Consider the following 26,798-nt stretch of genomic DNA (forward strand, 5'->3'; position numbering starts at 1 on the left):
AAACTTGGATATTTCCAAGAATTTCTGCCTATGGTTTTCCATAACTGTAAGACTTTTGAATATTTGTGGTTTTATTTTTGTGCTTATGGAACATACAAGCAATGCAAATAAATAAAGCTTCTGGAATTGGACAAGATGATATTGCCTGGAATCATTGCAACAATGAAAAGACTTATACTTTGATAAACAGATGACTTCTGATATCATTGGAAATGACTGACGATTTTCATTCTGGAATTAACCCTTAACTGGGATAAATGCCAACTGTGATTAACACAGCCTTCTAATTTTTTCATAGAAGTCTATAAAGTTCTGTAGGGCTCTTGGGGAGATGGTCAGGCATCAGACTCTATGACCCGATAGCTGGGCTAGCATGCTTCTCTCACTGTGCATGATCTCCCCGTGTTTCATTAATTCTTGTATATGGGTATTGGATTCACAGTGCAAGTAGATTACTGAGATATTCCTGAACCTCCTGTTTGTGTAACACTGCATCGTATATTGATTGATTGATTGATTGATTGATTGATTGATTGATTGATTGATTGATTGATTGATTGATTGATTGATTGATTGATTGATTGTGGCTTTTTTCCTACACAAAGATGCCATGCCAAACTCTTAATCAGTGTAAAGTTGGGCAGTAAAAATGTTTAGACAGTCAATAATGCTTCATCTAATATAGTCAGGGAAAGAAAGCTAGCTGGTTTGTTTAATTAATTAATTAATTAAATTGTTAGCAAAAACTAGTACATCATGTTTTCTAAGTTGGGATAAGATCATTGTATATTAGATTTTTTTTCTTATCCAGTTTCATGTCCAAAGTGGAAATGAAGATCCAAAAATGCATTAACCCCTAAATCAAGAGAGTTTAAGGGTTCATTTACTTGTAGTCTGAAAAAATAAATGACCTGTGCTAATGCTCTTTATGCTGTTAATTTTTTCCCCATGTGATTTAAATGTTTGTAAAGATCTTAAAATGGAGTGAGCACTTTTATTCAGAATCAGATTCAGCATCAGCATTCTTTTAAATGCCATATCTGAGAAGAAAGGGCCTCAGTAACAGTCTTTCCCCTAATACTTTTCACTTTCTTGTCATTTATTACTGTATATTCCTGTGTCATTCCAGACAGTCAAGTTCTTCAAGATTTTTTGCACATTGCTCACAGAGAGGCAACAAATATTTACATGGTAAAAACTGCTTGGGCTGGAATAACCTCCCACCTGGCAAACCTGATTCCTTCTTTTCTCCTCCCTCCGCCTTTCTGTATTGGTTCTTTAAGAAAAAAAAACTGGCATATTTATGGTGGTGGGTTGCAGGTTGCTATCTTCATGTGCTGAAGCCAAGTTTAAAATTTCACTTACACAGATAACCACCTCAAGCCTTTTTTGCTTTGAAGACTTTTCTGTGTAGATACTTTGTTCTTGCACAAGAACAAGGGGGAAATGCTGCCAGAGCTCATGTGAGAGATCCTGATTTTTGTCAGAGCACATGTGAATCACATTGCAAGCCACCAGGGCAGCCAGTTTCTTTCTGAACCTTCATGGAACAACTGCCAGGTAAGCAGAACAGGTAAACCGACTGCAAACAGCAGAAGATCAGGAACCCGAATCTCAGGAAGAAAACACATATCTGATCAAGAGGCAGCAGGCCTTTTATTGTTATGTACAGGAGTGTGTGTGAGCAGATTTAATGATAAATAATTGGACTTTGCTGGAGAACAGTATGCAGTAGAAGAAGTGAATTCTGTGAGTATCTTGAGAATCTGTCTTAACGGTACTCTACAGAACTTGTGGTGAAAGTGTAGAAGAGACAATGAAGACATTCTGGGAAGCAGTCAATAATAGGCGTGTGAGAGCAATTGTTTGACTAATTACTCATATGTCTATTTAGCCATACATTTTGATTTACGCAAGTTGTATCTTACTAACTACTGGGGCCGAACTAAGAAAACAAGAGAGAGGAGAATGGAAGAGGGAAGGGTGTTGTTGTTGTTTTTTTACATTTGAGCTCTGTTTTTGATTTGTATCACACTGTGCTTGAATTTAATCAGTGGAAAGATTGAACTAAAGTTCATTTTGTGCTTGGGAGATTTTTCTCTAGCTTAAGGAAAACATTTCCTTTCCATGTGGCCTAGAGCAGACCATTTCTTCCCCACACCCCTCAAATGTACACAAAGTGTATATTTTTAAAAATCAAACTTATGAGTTTCATTAAAAATGAATAAAATAGAAGTCAATAAAGCCTGAAAGAAAAGTAAACAACATCACTTATTAAATATGTCTTTTTGTTTGAGGAATGTCTTAATATTAACACAACAGGAACATAGATGTAAAAGATCTACCCACGTAATTCAATGTACAGTACATTTTGTTATCTTTTAAAAAATATTTGTTAAAATTTTCAGGATGGATCACTGTACCACATGCAGTATTTTCAGTTAAGATGTGAGAAAAGAAAATGCACTAAACACATTTGAAATAACTGAAGTCGTGCTCAGTCATATGTTTTATGTTTTCTTGGACTTCATTCATTTTTAGAAATACTTTAGTATTTTTTTCATTGCCCGTCCTCTAATAAATTCTTAGCATTTTTAATAAATCAGCATATCTAGTGTTACAAGCTTCAACATTTTCCTTTGGTGATTATGTGATAAAGGTCATTCTCAGCTAGATTTCACCAATTATTCCTGTTCTATAGAATAGACTGAAAAGATTCAGTAAAACATCCAGGTCATCATCTTCTGTTAGCTTTAATGCTTTTATGAAAATATAATTCAGGCTAGGAGATTTGCCAGTTTTTCTTAGATGAAGTGTATTTCGGATTTCTGTGATTTTCTGTTCTATATTGACATTTGGTAATATAAATTCTATTGGTCTATATCAAACAACATACACACCCCACTGGGATTTCGTCCTTGACACCAAATACAGTGGTGCCTCGCTTAACGAGCGCACCGTATAACGACGAAATCGCATAGCAATCAATTTTTTGGATCACTAATGCGATCACTCAACTTTTTTTAATAGGGCAAAATTCGCTTTGCGAAGACCGGTAAGCGTTTCGCTTACCGATCTTCGCAAAACAAAGCCCGACGATCAGCTGTTCGGCGGCCAAAATGGCCGCCAGAAGCCCGGAAATGGCCCAAAATGGCCGCGCGCAGCGTTTTCGCGCCCTCGTTAAGCAAGGGGAGGGCGCAAAAATGGCTGCCGGCCATAAAGAAGCATCGCTGAACGGTGAGTATTCGGCCCATTTGGAATGCATTAAACCATGTTTAATGCGTTCCAATGGAATTCCCTGCCCCGTTCAACAATGCTTCATCATAGCGAAGGTTAATCCGGAACGGATTAACCTCGCTATGCGAGGCACCACTGTATTAGATAATGATTACTCTCTCTCTAGTGGGCATTATCATTTAAAAAATATGTCCTATGCCGTCCTGATCTTTTCCTTCCTTCCTTCCTTCCTTCCTTCCTTCCTTCCTTCCTTCCTTCCTTCCTTCCTTCCTTCCTTACTTACTTACTTACTTACTTACTTACTTACTTACTTACTTATTACAGTGAGGACAGGTATCTGTGAAGATTCCCAGTCATCCAGGTGTGGTTATCTGGAAGTTGAGTCATGGACTTTTTTCTTGTTAGGTTGAAACCTTTCGCTACTCATCCAAGATCTCCTACCAATTCTCCTCAGTCTGAGGAGAATTGGTAGGAAATCCCTGATATATCCTCTACTTTGGTTTCACTTCCCCCTGGTCTGAATAGACTCATTAGAATGACAAAGGACTGGGGGTGAGGGATAATCCCACTTCTGCCGTCCTTCTCCACCCATTGTCATGGGTCATTGGCGGTCATGAGGACATGATTTTGATCTTAATAAGCACAAAATCTAGAATCAGTTGTCACTTGCTGGACACTGTGTTGGCATTTTGGATTTTAAGCAAGATAGAAACTATTTGGTTCTTTCCATTATTATTCTTAGTGCTGTCATGTAGATGGTTTTATGTATAAGGTAATCTGAATGTGGCATTAGTAACTTCTTCTCTACATTGATTTCATGTTATCCGTTTGTATTTTCCAACAAAAACTTTGCGAGCTTCTTTCCCTATCTTAGCATCACAAACTACCATTGTGAAATTTAGTTGTTTCTTTTTCACTGTCAAATTTTGAGTTCTTCATATATTTTTGATACTTTTCCAGCAGTTTGGGGGTATATACTTGTACAAGTTGTTGTTTGTGGAATATCCATTAGTTGAATAAACTTAAGTGCTGTATAGAATGATGTTCATAACAGTTGCACTTAAACCTTTTGTTACAATGATGGCAACTCTGTAACAGCGCTTTGATTTTATTGATCAAAGCAATCGCAGTAGGCCCATTAATTTCAGCAGATCTTCTAAGAGTGCAGAAAAAATGCGAGTTCAGTAGATCAGCCCTGATTATAATTCTGCCCTGTTACTATCGAGGATTCAGCCCTGTATGAGCTGTGGTCAATAGTTTATTCCCATTAGCTCTTCCCCATTTCCCCCAGAAGATGCCTTAGTGATGCACTGTTAATTTAAGATACATTTTGCTGTGTAACTACATCATTGTACATAGGTATGGGGTATACAGTACTCATATTTCTTATGGAACTGCCTCTCCAATATTTGGCCCTGGGCATTGTTAAATACAAGAGATCTGGAATGTAGAACTACCAAATGTTTCTTTCATGATACAAAACAAGCAAAATAATGCTTCTAATTGAGCCAGTTGAACCTGTACTGGTATATGCAGATGTTTGAATTTTCATGTTTGAACAGATGAAACTGTTAATGTTTAGGTTTCCTTTAAAATGCTAATACTGTACAACCTTCAAGTATAAGACTGTTCAATAGCAATTATTTTATAGTGAAAGTAGTTATATCACTATACCGTGAGTATTTGTTTTCAGATTCATTGTTTATATTTTATGTGTAAGTCACTACAGAGTATCTCCTTGAGTTCCTTTTTCAAAATCTGTGATTTAAAATGTTATGCTTTCAAAGCTGTTGTTATAATTCCTCTGTCCGTGCCAAATTCCTCCCTTGTTTTGAAATCCTACCCATTCTGATCGCTGTGAAAGGCCAGCAAGGAAGCGATGACTCATATATTACTTAAGTTTAATGTTAATGGAAAATTGCTTGGAAAGTTCTTTTGCTTCTCTCCCTGGAATAAAGAAAATCAATCAGAACAGCTTATGGGAAATGGAATTCTCCACATCTGGAAGAAAAGTTTCAAACCAACTATATAAAATGATAGAATTTAAACCAGAGAGCTAGACAATACATGACATTTAGATTGCCACAACCCACAGGTATAATCCTAGGTCAATTTCAGATATTATACTAGCATTGTAAGTACTGTACTGCCAGGAAAAGAGCATGTGAATGTTTTCAAGCATAACAGTCCTATTAGTATGAATCTTAGAATCCCTGAATACTGGCCAAGCTATTTGGGCTTCTGGAAGCTCAAATCCAAAACACTGCAGAGCCAAAGATTAGGAACCACTGCATTGGGGTATCTCTGTTGAAAGAATGGCTTCAATACATAGAAATCGGAAGAAGTGAGCCCCCCTGCAGCTCCCCATGAGCCATCAAAATTCAATCTTGGGGCCATGGAAACCTTCAGGTTTTTTTCAGGTGATGTGAAGAATAGCAGGGGAGGGGGAGAATATCCTGTTGTGGCACTGGACCTACACCATGATTTCATTCAAATGACTAGGTATTATTTCACTTAATATTATCAAGCTTGCTGATGTGATTAAAATTAGCCTGATAAAAGCATGGAAATCTTCATATAGATGTCACAACATCCATAAAAGCATCTACTGAATTAGCTGTGCTGGAAACAAGTGCAATACAAATGCATTGACAAACCTGACATTGTGTTTGGAAAACTCTTTCTTCAGTAGTTTATAAGTGGGGACCTGTGAAGACTATGTTCCCCCCTCCAGCTCTCATGGCAGGAGATTTATTCTGGAAACCAAGGAGTGTAATTTTCTGCTAACTCCTACCCGAAGAGCCCCAGCAAAAGACATTTATAGGGCAGTTGGCTGTGAAATTGATGTGATTGGATAATCCCTCATATAATTCAGAATATTATATTCTTAACTCTCAGTGAGAGGCATGAAAAGGCAGAACTGAGCATTTCTCCTGAAAATGAAGTGGAAGTCATACCACTGAAAACTATAATCATAGTAAAATATTTCTTCTTTTCATTTTCAGTCTTGGAAGAACTGGAACAAACTATTATTCCCAGTTATGGAGCAGTAGTCAGCCAACAAGCACTGCGTATGCCAGAATGGGTAAGCGCTTTTTCACTTAAAATTCTCTTCGCTTTCTCATAAAATTTAATGACCTATTCAGAGTTCATTGGGTCTTCAAGATGATAGGTGTGAGTAACATTTTGGGGAAGGCAAATATGGGTGGGCAAGTATGCCTCCAACCTCTCTCACTTTCATTGTGCTTTAAATCTCCCTTCCCCTCATCCTGTGAAACCCACATTCTGATGTGTGTTCTCCATATGAGATGCCCCATGCCATTTGTTTTGCTCTTCATATCATTTTTACACATGTGAGAAAAAGAACACCACTTTATCACACTGGGTACTTCCACATACAGAATTTTATAAAGGCTCGGTGTGTCATAGGTAACTCTCCCATGTTTTCTCACCACTTCTTACGTATTTATTCTTAGCATTAAAACCCAAGATGATTAGTTGCCTTTTGCTTAGTTTTACTAGGTATTGTCTCAATGAAACAACTTTGCATGGATAGGTGAACTGTATGGCGGTTCTCACAAAGCACTTTACACTGGCCTGTGAGACTTTTCTGTTTTTAGAATGGGATAGACAACTTCAAAAGATCCCCCTCAAAATGTTGTTAAAAGGTCTTTAGTTACTGAAGAAGCCTCCTTGTGCCCTCTAGTAGCACTGTTCCTTTATTTGGGAGTTGTGATGGGGCAAGGAGACCAGGGAAATCCCAAAATACGGCAAAGTTTTGGTCATACACCCTAGATTACACAAGGAGACGTTTGGAGTGAAACATTTTAAAAACCTTTGTAATACGTTTTTTGTTTGTTTGTTTTTTTGAATGTGTAGAGAGTGTTCAAGGGGGCATGGGGCACTCAGGACTCTCATTTGGGACCTGGGAGGGTTCCATGTAATCTGTGTAACACACTTTCTTCACACCTTCTTTAGAGAATAAACAGAAATAAGAGTTCTTTTGTATCAACATTTCTGAAGCCTCTAGCAGCAGTGGGAAGAGGACAGGGAGAGCCTGCGATTCAACATGGCCATTCAAATTTAAATGAAATTTAAATGGATTAAAGTGGGTAATCTCAATGATCATTGCACTGTTACTTTTAATATTGAGAATAGATCGTTCTTGACAAAAACCCATCTTATCATTGGGGAAACTGTTATAATAATATAGGCGTGATCTGTTCTTTACAGGCTGAGTTTAACCTGAAGCCTGATTCATTGTACTTCAATGATGGCCAGAGAAGAATTGACTTTGTTTTAGTGTATGAAGATGAAAGCAAAAAAGACGGTCACAAGAAGAGCTTTCATAGAAAGCAAATGGTATGAATTGTCTTCTCTTTTATGCTTCTGTTGGTCAAGGCTTTGTTTTCATGATTTATTCTAGGCTTCTGTTTTCATTGCTGTTCCTCCATTAATTTCTTAGTCAAAGACTGTGGTAACTATGTACAAGCTGAACTGTCATTTATGTAATTTCAAACAAAGATAACATTTGCTGTTGTTCCCCTTGATTTTGCTTGCTCCTTACAGCTGAAAGACTCATGATCCCTTGAATTTAGATGTATTTGGTGCTGGATTTCTTGGTTCCCTCTCTTAATATCTACTGTGAAGGGATGATTGAATACAAAAATGAAGAATTTTTTAAAAAATTATACTTCCTATACCAAGATGTAATGTATAATAATTCCCATTTTCTCCCACTCCTCACCCCATTTTCCTTTCCAAGACTCTTTTGATATAGCCTTCAAACGGTGCCACCTGAGATTACATATTTGAAAGCTTTCCAGATTTAAAAACAAATCAAGGCATGTAGAAAACCAGGGACTCATATAGACTATATCTTTTACTTGCTGGCTTTCAATAGGTAAGGAATCTTTCTCATGGAATTTTGGTGACCTTGCCATTCCTCCATCCAGCTTCAGTACTGATCAGCTGTGTACTGGTAAAGTTTGAAATGCAGATACCCATATTGACAGTCCCCAAATAAATATCTATGAGCATGTCTAAAATGCTGTCTGTGTCTATATACACACATACACACACATACATACATATAAAAGTCCTGGTGCATTCATTCTGTCTGTCCAGGCTGCACTGGGTTATTTTTCTGCATGTGTGGCTTAGGTAAAGGTTAAGGTTCCCCTTGACAATTGTCCAGTCGTGTTCGACTCTAGGGGGCGGTGCTCATCCCTGTTTCCTAGCCATAGAGCCAGCGTTTGTCCATATGAAATTGGCAACTTGCAAAGTAAATTTCCGGATGCTGTATACATTATTGCAGGAGACTTCAACCATGTAGACCTACATGCAGTCCTCCCTAAATTCCATCAACATGTAAGGTGTGCTACTAGGGGGTTGAACACCTTAGATAAGGTCTACACGAATATTGCAAATGGATACAGGACATTACAATTGCCACATTTGGGCCAGTCTGACCATATGTCCCTGTTACTAGCTCCGGAGTACATTCCTCTGAGAAAACAGTCAGGGCCAGTAGTCAAGATAGTGAAAAGCTGGCCGGAGGGAGCAATGGAGCAGTTAAAGGACTGTTTTGAACAGACGAATTGGGAAGTTTTTGACCATCCTGACTTGGAAGAACATACAGCTGCAGTGTTAGGGTATATGGCACACTGTATTGATACTGTCACAGTGGATAAACGTATCCGGGTTTATCCCAATCAAAAACCTTGGATGACCGGGAAGGTTAGACGCCTGTTGTATGCTAGAAATAAGGCTTTCAAGTCTGGGGATGATCTAGACTACAGTGCAGCAAGAACGAACTTGAGGAGAGGCATTAAGCAAGCTAAGGCCGAATACAAGAGGAGAATTGAAGACTGTTTTCTCAGCAATAGCATGAGGCAAGTTTGGCAGGGGGTTCAACAACTAACAAACTACAAAGCAAAAAAGGTTTCCTCGGGCGGAGGCGTGGAGGTGGCCAAGGAGTTGAACAACGTTTTTGCTCGATTCGAGATCGATCAAACTGAAACTGTTCGTTTGCCATCATTTACTCAGCAGAGTCCCCCCTTCATTGTGAATGAGCAGGATGTGAGACAGACTATGAAGGTGGTTAACTCCAGAAAAGCAGCTGGACCCGACTTAATTCCTGGTCGGGTGGTAAAAGGCTGTGCTGATCAGCTAGCCGGGATATGGACTGTAATTTTTAATCGATCCCTGACATCATGTGTAGTTCCTGTCTGTCTCAAGGCTTCCATCATCGTTCCACTGCCTAAAAAGTTGCCTACAAACAGTCCGAGTGACTATAGGCCGGTGGCACTAACTTCAATCTTAATGAAGTGCTTTGAGCAGTTAGTTCGGAAATATATTATCTCCTGCCTTCCTGATTCCTTTGATGGGCTTCAGTTTGCTTATAAAGAAAATAGATCAACTGAGGATGCGATTAATACTGTGCTTTGTATGGCTTTATCCCACTTGGAAACACAAGGGAATTATGTAAGAATGCTGTTTGCGGACTTTAGCTCTGCTTTTAATACCATTATACCCCGCAGATTAATAGTCAAACTGAAAGATCTAGATTTTCCAGATTCTATCTGTCTGTGGATTTTGGATTTTTTAACAAATTGTCCACAAAGGGTTAAATTGAATGATTACATCTCTACTGACAAGATTCTCAGCACTGGCACTCCACAAGGTTGTGTCCTCAGTCCACTACTGTTCTCCATTTATTCATCAGATTGCACCAATAACCATCCCAGTAATAGAATTATCAAATTTGCAGACGACACTACACTGGTAGGACTTATTTCTGGGGATGATGAGTCTGCGTATCGGGATGAGGTATTACAGCTATCCTGCTGGTGCAAAAAAAACAATCTTCTATTTAACATCCAAAAAACCAAGGAATTTATAGTGGACTATAGGAAAAAAAGAGCAGACATTCAGCCACTGTATATAGACGGAGTTTGTGTGGAACAGGTGGTTGAATGTAAGTTTCTTGGGACCATCATAACAAATGACCTGACTTGGAGTGCAAACACCGCTGCGTTAATCAGGAAGGCGCAACAACGGTTGTATTTCCTAAGGACTCTTAGAAAGCAACAATTGACTGAGAGTTTGTTAATCACCTTCTATCAGAGTTCGATTGAGAGCATATTATCCTACTGTCTCTGTGTATGGTTTACGAGCTGCACAGTGGCAGAGAAAAAGGCAATTCAAGGGGTGATCAAGACGGCCCAAAACATCATTGGCTGTTCACTCCCCTCTTTGGAAGAATTGTATAAGAACAGATGTAAGAGGAAGGTATCTAATATACTGAAAGACTCCTCTCATCCGGGACATCAGCTCTTTGAACTATTGCCATCGAGAAGGAGATTCAGGGTATTGAAAGCAAGGACAAGCAGATTCAAGAACAGCTTTTACCCAAGTGCAGTATTGAGTTTAAATGCGGGGTCATAAGTTTTTGGTGGAATTTTAATTGCTGGGAGAAACAGGGTATCTATATTTGTATGGTGAGTGTTGTGTATATTTTTAACTTTTTTTTGTAGTGGTGTTGTCCAGTTTTACCTTGGGGAAGAGCACCTCATTTCGTTGCACCCACTTGTGAGTGCAATGACAAATAAATTTCTTATCTTATCTTATCTTATACAGTTTCCATGGTCACATGGCCAGCGCAACTAGACACGGAATGCCATTACCTTCCCACCATGGTGGTACCTATTTATCCACTCGCATCTACATGGTTTCAAACTGCTAGGTTGGCAGGAGCTGGGAGAAGCGACAGGAGTTCACTCCGTTGCGTGGATTCGGACTGCTGGTCATTTGACCTTGCAGCCCAGAGGCTTTGCGGTTTAACCTGCAACGCCACCACGTCCTTTAGTCATGTGTGGCTTAGTCATTATTAAATGTAATGTATAGGAAAGACATAAATACCAGGAGCTTTGCAGTTACAAAGTGGCCATGTTAACCTAAAGAAGTAGCTACATTAGTTTGTCTCCTCTTGTTGAAAAAGAAAAGGGGAGGAAGGGGTAGGTGAGTTTCTTTTCTTTTCTTTTGCCAACAAAAGTGGCCATAGAGGATTTTGGGTATTGTAGTCCAGAAATGTATATTTTCCAAACTTTTTAAACAGAATCATCCAGGGAGACTTTGGAGAAGGCTTCTACTCAACCAGCATTTGCAAAGTGATCAGCATTCTGCAATCAGCCAGGGTCACAGGCATTGTCAAGTGGCACTAAATTTTAAGTTGCTTGAGGGATTCGTGATCATTCCGAATAGCGGGCTGGTGCACTTATAAATGTCCCTTGCGGTCTTAATTATTGCATGTCTTTGTCTTCTGCCTCAGTGAAACTGCACTTAAAGACATTGGGAGTACATTCAATGACGTAGCATTTTACTAGCTTTCTGTATACTCCCAATCTCTGATATATATTCAGTACTTGTCAGATTGGTTCATAAATCATCAACTGAAGTAGTGGATCCCCGTTTTGTATTTTAAAATAATGTTTTGTTTTTGAAGAACTTTCTCATTGAGTCTGAGCCTCTGTGCAACCTAATTGTCTACTGTGCATTTAAAAATAGAAAATGATTCACCATTTTCCAGATTAAGAAATCATATCCTGTCGTATGTTGTGTACTGTGTTATCTTTCTGATCTTTAGCTTAAGTACGATTGCCTATAGAAACCAGGTTGTAGATCAGCTGAGAAACAACATCATCAAGACATATAAAATATATTTGTTCATGGAAAGTTTGTTTCAACCCTTATCTTTAAGAAAAAGGAAAACCCTTTTTGAAAAGGGGTGGAACAAAGTTTCCACAAATCCATATAATGTATTTTTGTTAGTGTATTTTCAACTTTTTCCAAAAAGGGAAGTGTTCTTGCAAAATATTTGCAGTCATATGAAAAGTCACTGGCCTCACGAATTAATCTGTATGACTGATCATGCAAACCAAAACTAACATGATGTCTGAAGCTGGGCCAGATGTGGTTCTTGTAACTCAAAGGTACAAGTGAAATTAATATAGCAATAGTTTTCAGCACATTTTTATTTTTGTTTTTGTTTTTAAGAGCAAAAAGCCTGTCCAAGTTGTTTTCGGAACATTATTTTGTGAGGCTTCTAGTTAATGATTGTAGTTGTAGCCATGATCATCACAGGTTTCAACCCATGAATGTATAACTCTTCTCATAGTTACAAGGCTCAGGGCAAACATAACACAAAATAGAACACATGTTGTACACATGTGTTTGTTTTCCCCACCCCACCCCCTTCTTTGTCTCACATGCTTAGTTTCAGTTCTCTTTAGCATATACCATAGTTTGCTGTTGCATCTAAACTGGCAAGCAGTGGTTTGTGTTTATCCTGTAAGACATAATCCTCCAAATCTCATGTCTTATCCCAAGGGGCACACTCACCATCTACTGAAACTACCCACTTCTGATGCCCAAAGAGATCATGCTTCCCTTTTCTGGGTGACATACAGAGCAAGGTGATCTCTGTTCTATTCTGCTAACAATTGGAGGTAGAATTGTGCCTTCTGCCGGAAGAACAGTGTGGCTAAGGGGAGCTTACAGTCTTTTTGTCTCAGCACTAATGTCAATACTAGAAGGGCGTCAGATATAGATTACAGTAATGCTTTCTACATGGGACTGTCCCTGAAGATGACACAAGGACTTCCAATAGTGCCCTATGTGAAGGTAAATTGTTAAAAGGAATGCGTTACAGAAACCTTGTGATACTGGTTCTAAAAGAATTATACAATCTATTCTGCTTTAGTGCTGAGATCTGCTGTGAAGCAAAAGACTTCCTTTGTTTTCCACCGGTGGGAGACAATATATTGTGTAGAGACTTCTCTGCAGTGGCACCCCATTTGTGGAATGTCTCTCCCTTTTGAGGCCTAATGAGTGTCATTGGTGGCCTTCTTCTAATGCCAAGAAAAACCTGGCTCTTCACTGAAGCTCTTGAAACCTAGGGATCAACAATTCCGCTTTTGTGTGCATTGTTTTCAGTTGCTCTAAATTGCTTTGTGTCATGGCCTAAGGTATTTTGATTAAAAAGATGGAAATAACTTAATAAATTAATATTGTATGTAATATGTGTTCTACTCTCTCTAGCACAACATATAAGAAGGAGATTCTCATCCACAATGTTCTGAGCCCACACAGTTCCAAGTTAAACAGGGCATGAAAAGAAGGCATGTTTTCATTCAATATATAGTGGGAAGCAGAGAAGAGAACATCCAGTTTAGGAGTCTGACGTCACAATTAAGCAATCTTTACTGACTCATTTTTTCCTAATCAAATAAAGTAATCCACTTAGCAAACTGAGAAGGCGCTTGGGAAGTTTCTTTTTACATATATAGTGAGCTATAAAAAATTGGTTGGTTGGTTGGATTTGTATCACACTCCCATTAGTGTCACAACACTACTCTGGATGGGTTACAACACATATAATATAAAACAAAAATAAAAATAGGAACATTAAAAACAATAACCCTAAAAAACAAAAACCCCAGATGGCACCGACTAATCATATAAACTAAGAGTGGATGGAGAAAAAAAGAGGACGGAAGAATAGGAGGGGAAAGAGAAAAATAAAAGGGGGGGGGAGATGGTCCTGCAAGGGCCTGAAATGGGTTTTAAAAGGCTCCCAGAAACCTTGGCAGGCCCAGTTGGCAGTGAAGGCTTCTGGGAACTGCAGTCCAAGAACACCTGGCTTACTCAAGATTGGGAACCATTGCACTGCATGACGCTTGATCTTAGCCAAAAGGCCAAGAAGCGATGAAGCATAATCTTTTTAAAAAAATCATGAAAGTAACACATGCATTTTCTTCTTACATAGTCCTACCTTTCCTACCTTTCTCTTTATTCTGTATAAAAATCCTACAGATGTTGTAAGATGGAACCAGGGACAACACTAATGCTTTGTACCTGAGGCACTTAAAAAAAAACCTTTCTCCCTTTGGCATCTTAGACTCCTTCCATGTATTCTGGTACTTTTTCTCCTCCCAATGCACATAATAATCTGACAACAATCATCATCAACCTCATCCATCATCATTATCATTAGGAGGAGTTAATTTTATTTTTACTGTTACTATGATATGTACAGCTTCTGTAGTTAAGCAAAGCATTATACCGGTGCCTTTTAGTTGGAAAAGATTTTGGTGATCTGTATTATATTTGGAATTATTTCTTATAATTCAATATCTACTCAGAAAGTGACTTTGTGATTCATTCACAGAGACAGAGTTCAAGGTTGTACTGACAGTGGCACATGAAACCAGTTTGCAACAAAATGAAATAGAGTTTAGATTGGACATGTGCGTCTAGACCAGTTTTTGAGCTATGCAGATGGTTATCTTTTCCTGATGAGGAGTTCTGGAGAACTTGAAAGCTCAACTTGTTTATAACTCTCCTTGTTTTGTTTTACAACAAAAGGCAATAAAGGTGTCGCCAGACCTCAAACTCAGTTATTCAACCACTTTTCTTCTGTTTCGTGCATGCTGCTGTCACCCTTAGGCTTTGCTAATAAAGGCTGTTTCATGTGCATACTGGCCACCTACTGGCAGGTGTGCGTATAGATAAAGCAATATTTTTGAATATTTTCCCATTGCATGGATTCATTCCATTGTTTTTATCCACATAAAATGTGTTATGAGGTCACCTTTAGAACTTGATGTGTGAGCCAATAATGCCTGAAGAAGGTTCTAACCAGTAGTCTTGGAATTAAATGCATAGAGTGAAAATAGTATTTATTGTTGTTGTTGTTAAGGTTTAAATTCCATTTATATGTGTTTCTGTTGAAGACTATGAATTCTCAAGATGAAATGTTTCACCATTTTCCATCCAATTTTAACAGAGAAAGAGACAGGCATATGAGTCTAACTTGATAACCCGTGGCTTGCAGCTTGAAGCAACAAGATCGGTGAGTTAAATTCACTTCATGTTACTTGGAACATTTTAATTCTTCCATCAGATGCAGAAGAAATTAAATGTATGTGGAAGTGGCCTTGTGCTGCATTTTTCTCCACTATTTATTTTAATTTAATGCCCTATGTCTCAGGTACTGTGGACAGCAGAGGTTCTGTGATCAATTCAGTAAGAGCCTTTAGGTATCAGCGGTTTTTGGTGCACTAAAATCTGTTTCACAAAGAGAAGTCTCAGCATTTCTATTGTTTGACCCAAGCAACATTCCCTTTTCTGCAATGTTTGGACCAGCCCCTGTGAAGGAGAGACCTGACTCATGAACAGGTTGAAGAAGATTTTGAAACCATCGTGAAACCTTTCTCAGTGTGTGAAATTTTAAAGTGTCATTTTCCTGCAGGTTTTGGACGAAAAGCGTGTATTTGTGAAAGTGCATGCACCTTGGGAAGTGCTGTGCAGCTATGCTGAGGTCATGCATATCAAACTGCCCCTAAAGCCGAATGATTTGAAAACCCGCGATTCAGCATTTAGCTGGATTAGTAAATGTTTCCGTGTGGATGAAAATATCATCAAGCCAGAGAAGGAATTTTTCACGGCTCCATTTGAGAATGATCGCTTGTCAGACTTTTACATTCAGGACAAGGACATGTTCTTCACTCCAGCAATGAGGAGCCGAATAGTAAGTGTCCAGTGTTATATATATAAAAGGACAGGTATAATTTGTGTGTAAGTGCCAATCTGGGTGAATGTTTTCCTCTGTTCTTAAAAGCTAAAAACCAAAAAAGCAACAAACAAACAAAACACTGCAGGGTGCAGTCAAACACTAGGCAATGATTATGTCTTGCAAAACACCACCGCTTGGAGAAACGCCATAGCTTTGTGGTATAACACTCTCTTTTCTTGCATGGAAGAGACCTCGGATCCACAGCATATGCAAGAAGGTCTGGAGACTTATCAATCTTAGAAACAGGATATTTGTTCTCCTTAAGGTAGCTGAGGTTATTGGTATTTTCTCTCCATCTTGCCTTGGTTAGTAAAATAACATGTTCTGTGAATTTTTTTGTCCCCATAGAAGGCATAGTTTATTTTGTCTTGGTTTGTTTGGAGGGGGAGGGCTTACTTGTTGGTTAGAGTCTCCTGGTTGGAAGCTTTCAGTGGCCTTTCAAGTTAGCACACAAACCTGGGGGGGGGGGGGTAAAATAGTCTAGACCAGAGGTCCCCAACGTTGGGCCTCCAGATGTTCTTGGACTTCAACTCCCAGAAATCTGTCCAGCAGAGGTGGTGGTGACGGCTTCTGGGAATTGTAGTCCAAGAACATCTTGGAGGCCCAAGGTTGGGGACCACTGGTCTAGAAAATAAGCCCTAGTGGGGAAGTGCATTTTGAACATAATTTTTAAAGGATTTCAAAGATTTTTCTGAAGACAAGCAATTTGCACAGATGTGGCTTGTAAAGTCCAGTTTGGAAGTGAATGCTATTAAGCCTCACAGCCCTTCCAAGCCAACCAGGAGAAAAGGGTATGGGACATTTGCCCAGCCTGGACGAGCCCTGAGTCGGATGGATCAGTGGCTTATTATGGGAGAAAGGGTGCTTCCTGTTTTTTTGATGACGCTTTTTCAACCCACTTTTTACTGATTCAGCTGTTACAATTTTAGTTCCACAATTTGTTCAGGCTTTGCTACTCATATATTCACATGAGCAAATGTTGTAACATGTGGGCCATGTCACTCACAGATTATTCTGTATTATTATTCATTTGATTTTTGTACCGCCCATCTGGCTACCAAAGCCACTCTAGCCACCTTACACTGGGTACCTGTTCATTTCCATGCCAACTTCAAGGTAATGATACTAACTTACAAGGCCCAAAACGGTTTGGGGCCTCATACCTGACAGAACAGCTGCTTCCAATGAGATCTGCCCACCTTACTTGTTCATCTCAGGTGGGACAGTCTGTTCTTAAGGATGGGTGGAACAGCCACTTCTTGTGGGTTTGAGACAAATCTGGCTGCTATGGAGCACTTAGATAAAAGTGTACATATAGCCACAATCCAGTTGTCCATCTGACAATCCAGTGGCCATAAAGCCATAGTGGAAGAAAGATCTGTAGGCCCTGATTTTATACATTCAGCAGTCTTGTATGATATGTTTTTTAAAAAATTAAGTAAGGCCTGAATTGTTTTGAGGGAGAAACAAAGGATAAATGTTTTGGGCTGCTAACAGGAAACCCTTTGTATTTTTAGCACATACGTAGCAGATGCAATAATTTTTGCATTTTGTCCATGATGTGCTCTACCCTGATACTTTCTGGGTCCTATGTTTTCAGGAAATTCTGTCTTTTAAAGACTTTGACAACATTCATAAGAACTAGAAACTGAAAACTGGGCGTGAATTTGGATACTCCTCTTGTTACTATGATTCTTATAAATATAAATGTTACAAAATAGCATAATCATTGGTAGCTGGTGAAAAATAGTCTGCTCATCTTGTGAGAGCTATATGTGGCAACTTTCAGCATAGTGTGATTTTCATATTTGGGATATACAGTCTTAGTTGAGGGTAGTATGACCTCGACAGTGTGTGTTTTTAGAAATCTACACAGAGAGACATCATCTGTAGATTTATTTTACTCTGATTCCTGCAAATTTTGCTCAGTTCTAAGAATTTTGGGGATTTTTTAGGTTCACTTTATCCTTTGCCGTGGAGAATATGCTATAAGAGATAATGTGAAGAAGTTTGGCATCAATAAACTACTTGACACAGGGATCTATAAAGCAGCTTTTCCACTTCATGATGTAAGTACAGTATTTAGAGAATTGCTCTTTTGAAAACAAAAGGTATTATCCTAGATATATTTATACAAAAAGAAGTATAAAAATCAGTAAGAAAATCTTTGTTGAATGATTAACTATAGATGTTATTATGGCCAACTATTTTCAAGCTACTGAAACACAGCAAAATCACTTTTCTCAAGAATACTGTAAAATGGACAAAAACAAGTAATATTTTATACAAGGTTTAAGAAATGCCTCAGAGGTTTTGCAAGCATTATACCCAGTATAAAATGCTTTTATGAATGCTATTTGTAATTTTAATAGTATGCGCAAAAAACATTAAAGTGTTGTGATTCTTAACCTATGAACCAAACATAAACATCAAGATTTTATAACTTAGACCCTTCTGACCATTAATTTTAAAATAAAAATGTTTATTAAAAATGTAGTATGATGTGATGAGTACTGTTATGTGCCGTCAATTTGGTACTCACTTATAGTGACCGTAATAGGGGGGTTTCAAGGTAAGTGAGATATTTAAGGGGTGTTTTTACTAGTTCTTCCTCCCATGAGTTTCCTGTGGGAATTCAAACCCACATCTCCTAGTTTATCACTCCGTCCACTATCCCATAATGGGTGTCCATTGCAATAATGGTGCTAGAAAATGTCACTGAGATACGAAGTAGCAGCTACAATAATTTTCTACAAGATGTTAGCCTGAACAGGGCAAAAGGGCTTTCTCCAATAAGCTGCTCTGCAGATGTGGTGATTGTGCTGGTGATTGTGATGGGACTTACAGCCTTAAATATCTTCAAGGCACTATGTTGGGACCAGGATAGGCTACTGCTATCTGTGCAAGAGACATAGGTGCTTGTCTTCCCCGTCACACTCCTGCGTACATTGTCCCTCCTCACCTTCATTTCAGAGCTATGGTTTCTATCTGTTCTTCAGTCTTGCATGCCTTTCTCCTCTTAGTCCAAAGGTACATTTGGCAGCTCATGACAGCACTTGCTCTTGGCTGGCACAATTCTGTAGTTCAGAGGCATAGTATGAAAAAGGTCCGAGGCCTAGTGTCTCCAGAAAAACATGTCCCTGTACAGAGAAGTATTCATGGTGCGTAAGGCAGTCAGTGGACAGTGCCTTTTGCCATTTTAGTTGCAGGGTTGGTTTAACTGCCTCTCTTATAGGTAACCTGAAGACCTCATATAAAAGCAGGTACATTTCAGGCAGCTCTTGGAACAATGTGACACATTTATTACAGGTAGATACGACAGTACTAGCACTGATGTCATGGTGTCCCCCTGTGGCCATGGGACAGATTCTTATAGAGTTCTTCACAAACATGGACAGGCATGCTTAGCTTTTCAGTGCCTGAGTGGTCTCAGAACCAAACCCTTTGTTCTTCTGCAAGATATATTTGCCTCTGATAATAGGGCCTAGACTTCTAACACTGGAATGGGCAGTCATTTTGTTCATATATTTAATGTATTCCCTAGCAGCCGTTCAAGACTGTGGTCTTTCCAAAGCAGATTATAATATATAAAACATCTGGTACTAGTTTTAGTAAAAGCACATTTTTAAAAGTAAAATCACTTTAAGCAACAAATTTCAATTACCCCACTACAGGAAACACAATCTAGAACAAATAATTTTAAAAAAATTAACCTGAGAAAGAGCATTAGATGAAGAAAACATTCTAATTAAAAGTCAACTAAATGGAACTGGAAGTTGGCCCCAACCATGCAACAATAGCAATTGCTATACTATCCTTGATAAAAATGCTCTAAATATCATAAACTTTCATTCTTGAAGAATGAGGATTATTAAAAGAAAGGGAGACCAGCCCTTAACAGTCAGTACAATTTTGTGCTTCCAAGTATGTTGACATGATAATCTATGTGGAAAGTTACTTTAAGTAGAATAGAACAAAGCAGAGTCACACTCTTCTCTTGGTTTATAATGACTACATATAAAGTTGCCTGCTTTGGTATATATAGCAGAATTGAGATCTCAATATGCCTTTCCTAGGCATTATGTGCTGTTGATCCCTTCATGGATTGCTGCCTTGTCGTGGTGAAGGGGCTTGAATAATTCAGAGAAGCTATGGGTTATGTCGTGCAGGGACACCCAGGACAGACAGGTCATAGTGGAGAGTTCTGACTAAACACGATCCACCTGGAGCACGAACTGGCAAGCCACACCAGTATCTTTGCCAAGAATACTCCATGATCAGAAACAAAAGGCTAAAAGATAAGACGCTGGAAGATGGGCCCCTCAGGTCAAAAGGCATCCAACATGCTACTGAGGAGGAGTGGAGGACAAGGACAAGTAGCTCCAGAGCTAATGAAGTGGTTGGGCCAAAGCCGAAAGGACGCTCAACTGTGGACGCACCTGGAAGTGAAAGGAAAGTCCGATGCTGCAAAGAAAAATACTGCATAGGAACCTGGAATGTAAGATCTCTGAACCTTGGTAAGCTGGAGGTGGTCAAACAGGAGATGGCAAGAATAAACATTGACATCCAGGGCATCAGTGAACTAAAAAGGACAGGAATGGGAGAATTCAATTCAGGTGATTATCGTATCTACTACTGTGGGCAAGAATCCCGTAGAAGAAATGGAGTAGCCCTCATAGTCAACAGACGAGTGGGAAAAGCTGTGCTGGGATACAATCCCAAAAATGATAGAATGATTTTAATACGAATCCAAGGCAGACCTTTCAACTTCACAGTAATCCAAGTTTATGCACCAACCACCGATGCTGAAGAGGCTGAAATTGACCAATTCTATGAAGACTTACAGCACCTTCTAGAACTGACACCAAAGAAAGATCTTCTTCTCCTTATAGGGGACTGGAATGCTAATGTAGGGAGTGAAGAGATAAAAGGAACAACAGGTAAGTTTGGCCTTGGAGTTCAAAATGAAGCAGGGCAAAGGCTAATAGAGTTTTGTCAAGAGAACAAGCTGGTCATCACAAACACTCTTTTCCAACAACACAAGAGGCGACTCTACACATGGACATCACCAAATGGTCAATACCGAAATCAGATTTATTATATTCTCTGCAGCCAAAGATGGAGAAGCTCTATACAGTCAGCAGAAACAAGACCTGGAGCTGATTGTGGCTCTGATCATCAGCTTCGTATAGCAAAATTCAAGCTTAAACTGAAGAAAGCAGGAAAAACCACTGGGCTAGTCAGGTATAATCTAAACCAAATCCCTTATGAATACACAGTGGAAGTAAAGAACAGATTTAAGGAACTAGATTTGGTGGGCAGAGTGCCTGAATAACTTTGGATGGAAGCTCGTAACATTGTACAGGAGGCAGCAACGAAAACCATTCCAAAGAAAAAGAAATGCAAGAAAGCAAAATGGCTGTCTAACGAGGTCTTACAAATAGCAGAAAGGAGAAGGGATACAAAATGCAAGTTACAGAAGATTGAACGCTGACTTCCAAAGAATAGCAAGGAGAGACAAGAGGGCCTTCTTAAATGAACAGTGCAAAGATATAGAGGAAAATAATAGAAAGGGAAAAACCAGAGATCTGTTTAAGAAAATTGGAGCTATTAAAGGAACATTTTGTGCAAAGATGGACATGATAAAGGACAAAAATGGCAGGGTCCTCACAGAAGCAGAAGACATCAAGAAGAGGTGGCAAGTGAAGTCAAGTGGGCCTTAGAAAGCATGGCTAAAAACAAGGCCAGTGGAGGTGCTGGCATTCCAGTTGAACTATTTAAAATCTTAAAAGATGACACTATTAAGGTGCTATATTCGATATGCCAGCAATTTTGGAAAACTCAGCAGGGACCAGAGGTTTGGAATAGATCAGTCTACATCCCAATCCCAAAGAAGGGCAGTGCCAAAGAATGCTCCAGCTACCGTACAATTGCACTCATTTCTCATGCTAGCAAAATTATGCTCAAAATCCTCCAAGATAGGCTTCAGCAGTATATGGACCAAAAACTCCCAGAAGTACAAGCTGGATTACCACTCTGATGGCAGAAAGTGAGGAAGAATTATAGAACCTCTCAATGAGGGTGAAAGAGGAGAACACAAAAAATGGTCTGAAGCTCAACATCAAAAAAACTAAGACCATGGCCAGTGGTCCCATCACCTCCTGGCAAATAGAAGGGGAAGATATGGAGGCAGTGACAGATTTTACTTTCCTGGGCTCCATGATCACTGCAGATGGGGACAGCAGCCACGAAATTAGAAGACACCTACTTCTTGAGAGGAAAGCGATGAGAAACTTAGACAGCATCTTAAAAAACAGACATCACCTTGACGACAAAGCTCCGCATAGTCAAAGTTATGATTTTTCCAGTAGCTATGTATGGAAGTGAGAGCTGGACCATAAAGAAGGCTGGTTGTTGAAGAATTGATGCTTTTGATTTGTGGTGCTGGAGGAGACTCTTGAGAGTCCCCTGGACTATAAAGAGAACAAACCTATCCATTCTAAAGGAAATCAACCCTGAGTGGTCACTGGAAGGACAGATCCTGAAGCTGAGGCTCCAGTACTTTGGCCATCTCATGAGAAGACAAGACTCCCTGGAAAAGTCCCTGATGTTGGGAAAGTGTGAGGGCAAGAAGAGAAGGGGACAACAGAGGACAAGATGGTTGGCCAGTGTCACCAAAGCTACCAACATGAATTTTACCAAACTCCAGGAGGCAGTGGAGGACAGGAGGGCCTGACGTGCTCTGGTCCATGGGGTCACGAAGAGTCGAACATGGCTTAACAACTAAACAACAAGAATGTGCTGTCAAATTATTACCGAAGCACTGAGGCACAACTGAGACTACTCACATGCATCGTAAGTGATCTGCAGTCCATCTTTGACAAGAACACTTCACTCTCCCAGGCCCTTGGTGGCAGGCCTATCATTGCTTACAGCAACCCCACAATATCAAGCAACTATTGACACACAATGACTTACACAACATTAAAAAAACACTGACGTGACAAAGAACCGAATCTATTATTTTTATTATTTTATATATTTATGCGTCACCTTTCTCCCCATAAGGGACACAAGGTGGCTCACAACAATTAGAACTATACAATAAAGTTTACAAATACCAAAGAAACTACTTTAAAAAACAATTAAATAATTATCAATATTAAAACCAATGATTAATAAAAACAACATTTAAAAATATTTTTTTTAAAAAAAAGCAGTGCGTCTTCCTGTAAGTCAGGAGTGGCTAACCATGCTTTGAACTATCATTCCCATTGAAGAACTAGTGGAGTTAGACTAGACTGGGTTGAAATCCCCACTCGGCCATGGAAACTCAGTTAAAGGTGGTGCTGGTAAAATCACTCTTTAAAAATCTCACATATCTTGGAAACCCTTCTAGGATCACTGTTGCATGAACTAATTTAAAAGAGACGAGTTATGTTTTCACTTAGTTATGGTTCCTAATTTATCCATTTAGTGGAATTATGTTTTATTTTTTTTTTTAGTCAAGATTCAATCACCAGTCAGAGGAGCCCAGCTGCCCAAATGAACGGTATCTTCTATACAGGGAGTGGGCTCATCCTCGAAATATTTTCAAGTTGCAACCCTTGGATTTTGTCAGGTGGGTGTTCATAGGCATCAGAAGGGTTAATGCACCACAACCCATGAGATTTTTCACTCCATCCGTCACTGGGGGAAAATAAGTGAAATACAAGATCAATCATCAAGAGTGGTTATTGTGTATTTGTGCAAATTATTTTGTGCTGTGTCTACAGAGGGTTTCATCATAAAAAATGATGATTCAATGCATTTGACATGGTTTTCCTTGCACAAGAGTACTACTTTAAATGCTAACTCTCTTTCTCCATCTCTCTTAAAATTGAAAAAAAACACCAGTTTATTCATCCCATTTTTTTAATTTCTCAAAGACTCAGTTTGCTGCTGTATTATGATCTAGCCTGTAACATGTTTGAGAGCATGTTCCAGATAGCTTATTATACATTTTTGTATAATAAATCAGAGCCAAAGTCCCATTTAGAATGAATAAATCTATAATTTAATTATAATGAATGACTTGTAATCTGTGTAATTACAATGCATGAATATGAATATAATTAAATACACATACAGTATTAATATTTATATGCTGCCTTGTCCCAATATTGTAATATTAGTGCAAATATATGTAAAATACTTAAAAAATATAGAGGATCAGCTGCAGCAACTCAACCTGCATGGGATGCAGCTAGTAAATCTTAACCCTAAATAAATTTTTTTGAACTGGTCCTTCAAAAGAACCAAATTTGAACTTCAGTAAATTTTCAGGATAAGAAACTTTCATATTTGTAGAGAATATGCTAATAATAAGTGGATGACACAAGTAGATTTCTCATTTATGGTGTGCACATAAATTTGGGGCAAATTTCCATGCCTTTACTCCTCTGTGTGGGATCAGAAACATATAAATTGGTGAGGTTTTCTCTATTCCTGTATCTTTACATGTTGAGAGAATACATTTTGCTAGAAGAAAAGATGGATTCTGCATTTACAATCAAAGTTCATTCTTGAACATAGAAAAAGGTGATGGTGCTGTACAATAATTCATGCTTACCATCATATAATATAAAGGGAATTGTTTTTCTTAATTCTTTGGAAAGAGAGGAGATGTGAGTGGTTTCAAAGCATTTTTTGTATCCACAGGAAATATTATGGTGAGAAAATTGGAATCTATTTTGCTTGGCTGGGATTTTATACTCACATGTTAGTCCTGGCAGCGATCGTTGGACTTGGATGCTTTCTATATGGCTATTTCATGAGGGACAACTGCACTTGGAGGTAACCTTCAATTAATAATTTAGGTCAGTTGTTTATTTTCCTGTGTAGTTGTTGCAGAGTCATAGATTAGACCATTCATATATGATAATGCATTCTTTCAGATCAGTGAATCCAAGCTGCAGCCCTTTGTAGTAGGACAACATTTTGTTGAATTTAGTCAAATTGGCAGACCAATCTTAAGTGGAATAGAAGGAGTAAAGTGACAGATGGTCAACATTTCTAAAGCTCTGTTTTCCCTTGCTAGCCGGAGCAGGTGAATGGAAATGGCTCCATGCTTCTCCTTTACCAAGCTTTCGTAAAGATTTTTGGGATTTTGGGTTGAAGCACTTCTGGAGATGGTGGATTCATGTACACTTTCCACAAATGTAATGGAGGCAATTTGGGGTGAATACGCACCTGCCAGTAAAACTCTTCTCTGATATTGGAGGGGTTTATTCACCTTTTTTAGCTAGCAGACCCAGAGCATTCTGCCTTTGATTGTAAGCAAGCACATGTCAGATTATATAAGTACCTATTTCATAATAACTCATACAGTACAAGGATATGCTACTTTTCTAGCTATCAGATGTTATTGGAAAGATTAGCAAAAGACATTTTAAAAATCATTTATAATAACATGCCATGTGAAAAGCTTTTAAAAAAAGCTAAAACAACTAATCTTCACAAGCCATTATCATAAGTGCCCTGAGGACTTCTTTCATCTGAATTATATTATAGTTCTTTTAAGTAACATCCTGTTGAGATTCTTAACCATCCTCTCTTTTGGACATCACATAAGCATGAAAAGAAATCTGTACCTTTTAATCTAAATCTTGCACATCAACAGCTTTTCATCCAAACCATGGCTGAAATTAATGAAAACTAATAATCCAGTATTGACAATACTTTGATTTATGAATCAGTGGCTGAAACCCTATTGCTTAGTGTAGTAAATGGTACTAGAGTTGGCCTGTTGAATCAGTCAGAATTCAGTGAGTTAACGCCTCTGTAAGTTATGTTGATTCAAATGGGTCTACTGTAGCTGTAACATAATTTAGCATAGTGTCACAACTAGAGGAGATGCATTTGAACCCATGGAAGTTACCACATTCCCACTGATTGATTTGTCCCACTCTAGTGCCATTTACTACACTAAGCAACAGGATTTCTGGCAATACGTTATTGCAACACTCATGGAAATAAAATAAAATCAACACTAGCAGATTGCTGGAAAGGAGCAAATCAGTGGAATTATTTTAGACAAACCAGTGGAGTTATTTTAGAAATTTTGGGACTGTAGGCCTAGAGTAATAGAATATAAGTTATTTTGATTTACTTATGTGAGCCCAAAATACATTTGGAACTGAAATGTAAGAATCCACTCAGCAGAATTTGAATAGAATTTGGAATAGAAAAACAGTGGATGGGGAACGGAGGAGGTGCCACTTCGACCCTGTTGTTTACTTTGACTGTTCCTCTCAACCAGTGGTTCCCAACTCTGAGTCCTCCGATGTTCTTGGACTATAACTCCCAGAAATCCTGACCGGCATAGCTAGTGGTGAAGGCTTCTGGGAGTTTTAGTCCAAGAACATATGGGGGCCCAAGGTTGGGAACCACTGCTCTAGACCTTGTTTCTCCTGTTTAAAAAGGGTCACAGTTTAATCGGTAAACAAGAGTGTTACATGAAAATTCAGTTTGGATCAAATGTAGTGGACCCTCAGAAACTATGGTGGGGAGTAACAAGAGATTGTTAAACCACTGAGAGTAGCAACTTGTTCCCTGTTACTTTTTTTTATAGCCAAGAGGTATGCGACCCTAACGTAGGAGGAAACATCATCATGTGCCCACAGTGTGATAAAGAATGTACATACTGGAATCTTACAATCACCTGTGAATCATCCAAGGTAATGGATTTTTCTTGCAGCATAAGAAAATGCAGTGCAAAGGGATTCATGAGACATGAATGTTTATTTTAAAATGAGTTTGGAAATATGGAGTGTAAAAAAAGAAAGATACCATGTCAGGATACACCAACAGTTTCAATGAAGAGAAAGCAAGCACATGAAACTCACCAACTACAGTCTTACAGTCATGATTGGGCTTGCAGTTA

The 26,798-nt window shown here is 38.8% G+C and overlaps 1 protein-coding gene across 1 annotated transcript in view; it reads left to right on the forward strand.

Moving 5' to 3' along the window:
• ANO6 (anoctamin 6) overlaps positions 1-26,798 on the forward strand; it is a 71,235-nt gene that overhangs the window by 16,599 nt on the left and 27,838 nt on the right. The window contains exons 2-9 of the mRNA XM_020795514.3: positions 6,243-6,322; positions 7,471-7,599; positions 15,086-15,151; positions 15,551-15,829; positions 17,830-17,943; positions 23,380-23,495; positions 24,575-24,709; positions 26,487-26,592. Coding sequence (XP_020651173.3) covers positions 6,243-6,322; positions 7,471-7,599; positions 15,086-15,151; positions 15,551-15,829; positions 17,830-17,943; positions 23,380-23,495; positions 24,575-24,709; positions 26,487-26,592 — 1,025 coding nt within the window. The remainder of the gene's footprint in view (positions 1-6,242; positions 6,323-7,470; positions 7,600-15,085; positions 15,152-15,550; positions 15,830-17,829; positions 17,944-23,379; positions 23,496-24,574; positions 24,710-26,486; positions 26,593-26,798) is intronic.

The sequence above is a fragment of the Pogona vitticeps genome, chromosome 5 (assembly GCF_051106095.1).
Source record: "Pogona vitticeps strain Pit_001003342236 chromosome 5, PviZW2.1, whole genome shotgun sequence".
Lineage (NCBI taxonomy): Eukaryota > Metazoa > Chordata > Lepidosauria > Squamata > Agamidae > Pogona > Pogona vitticeps.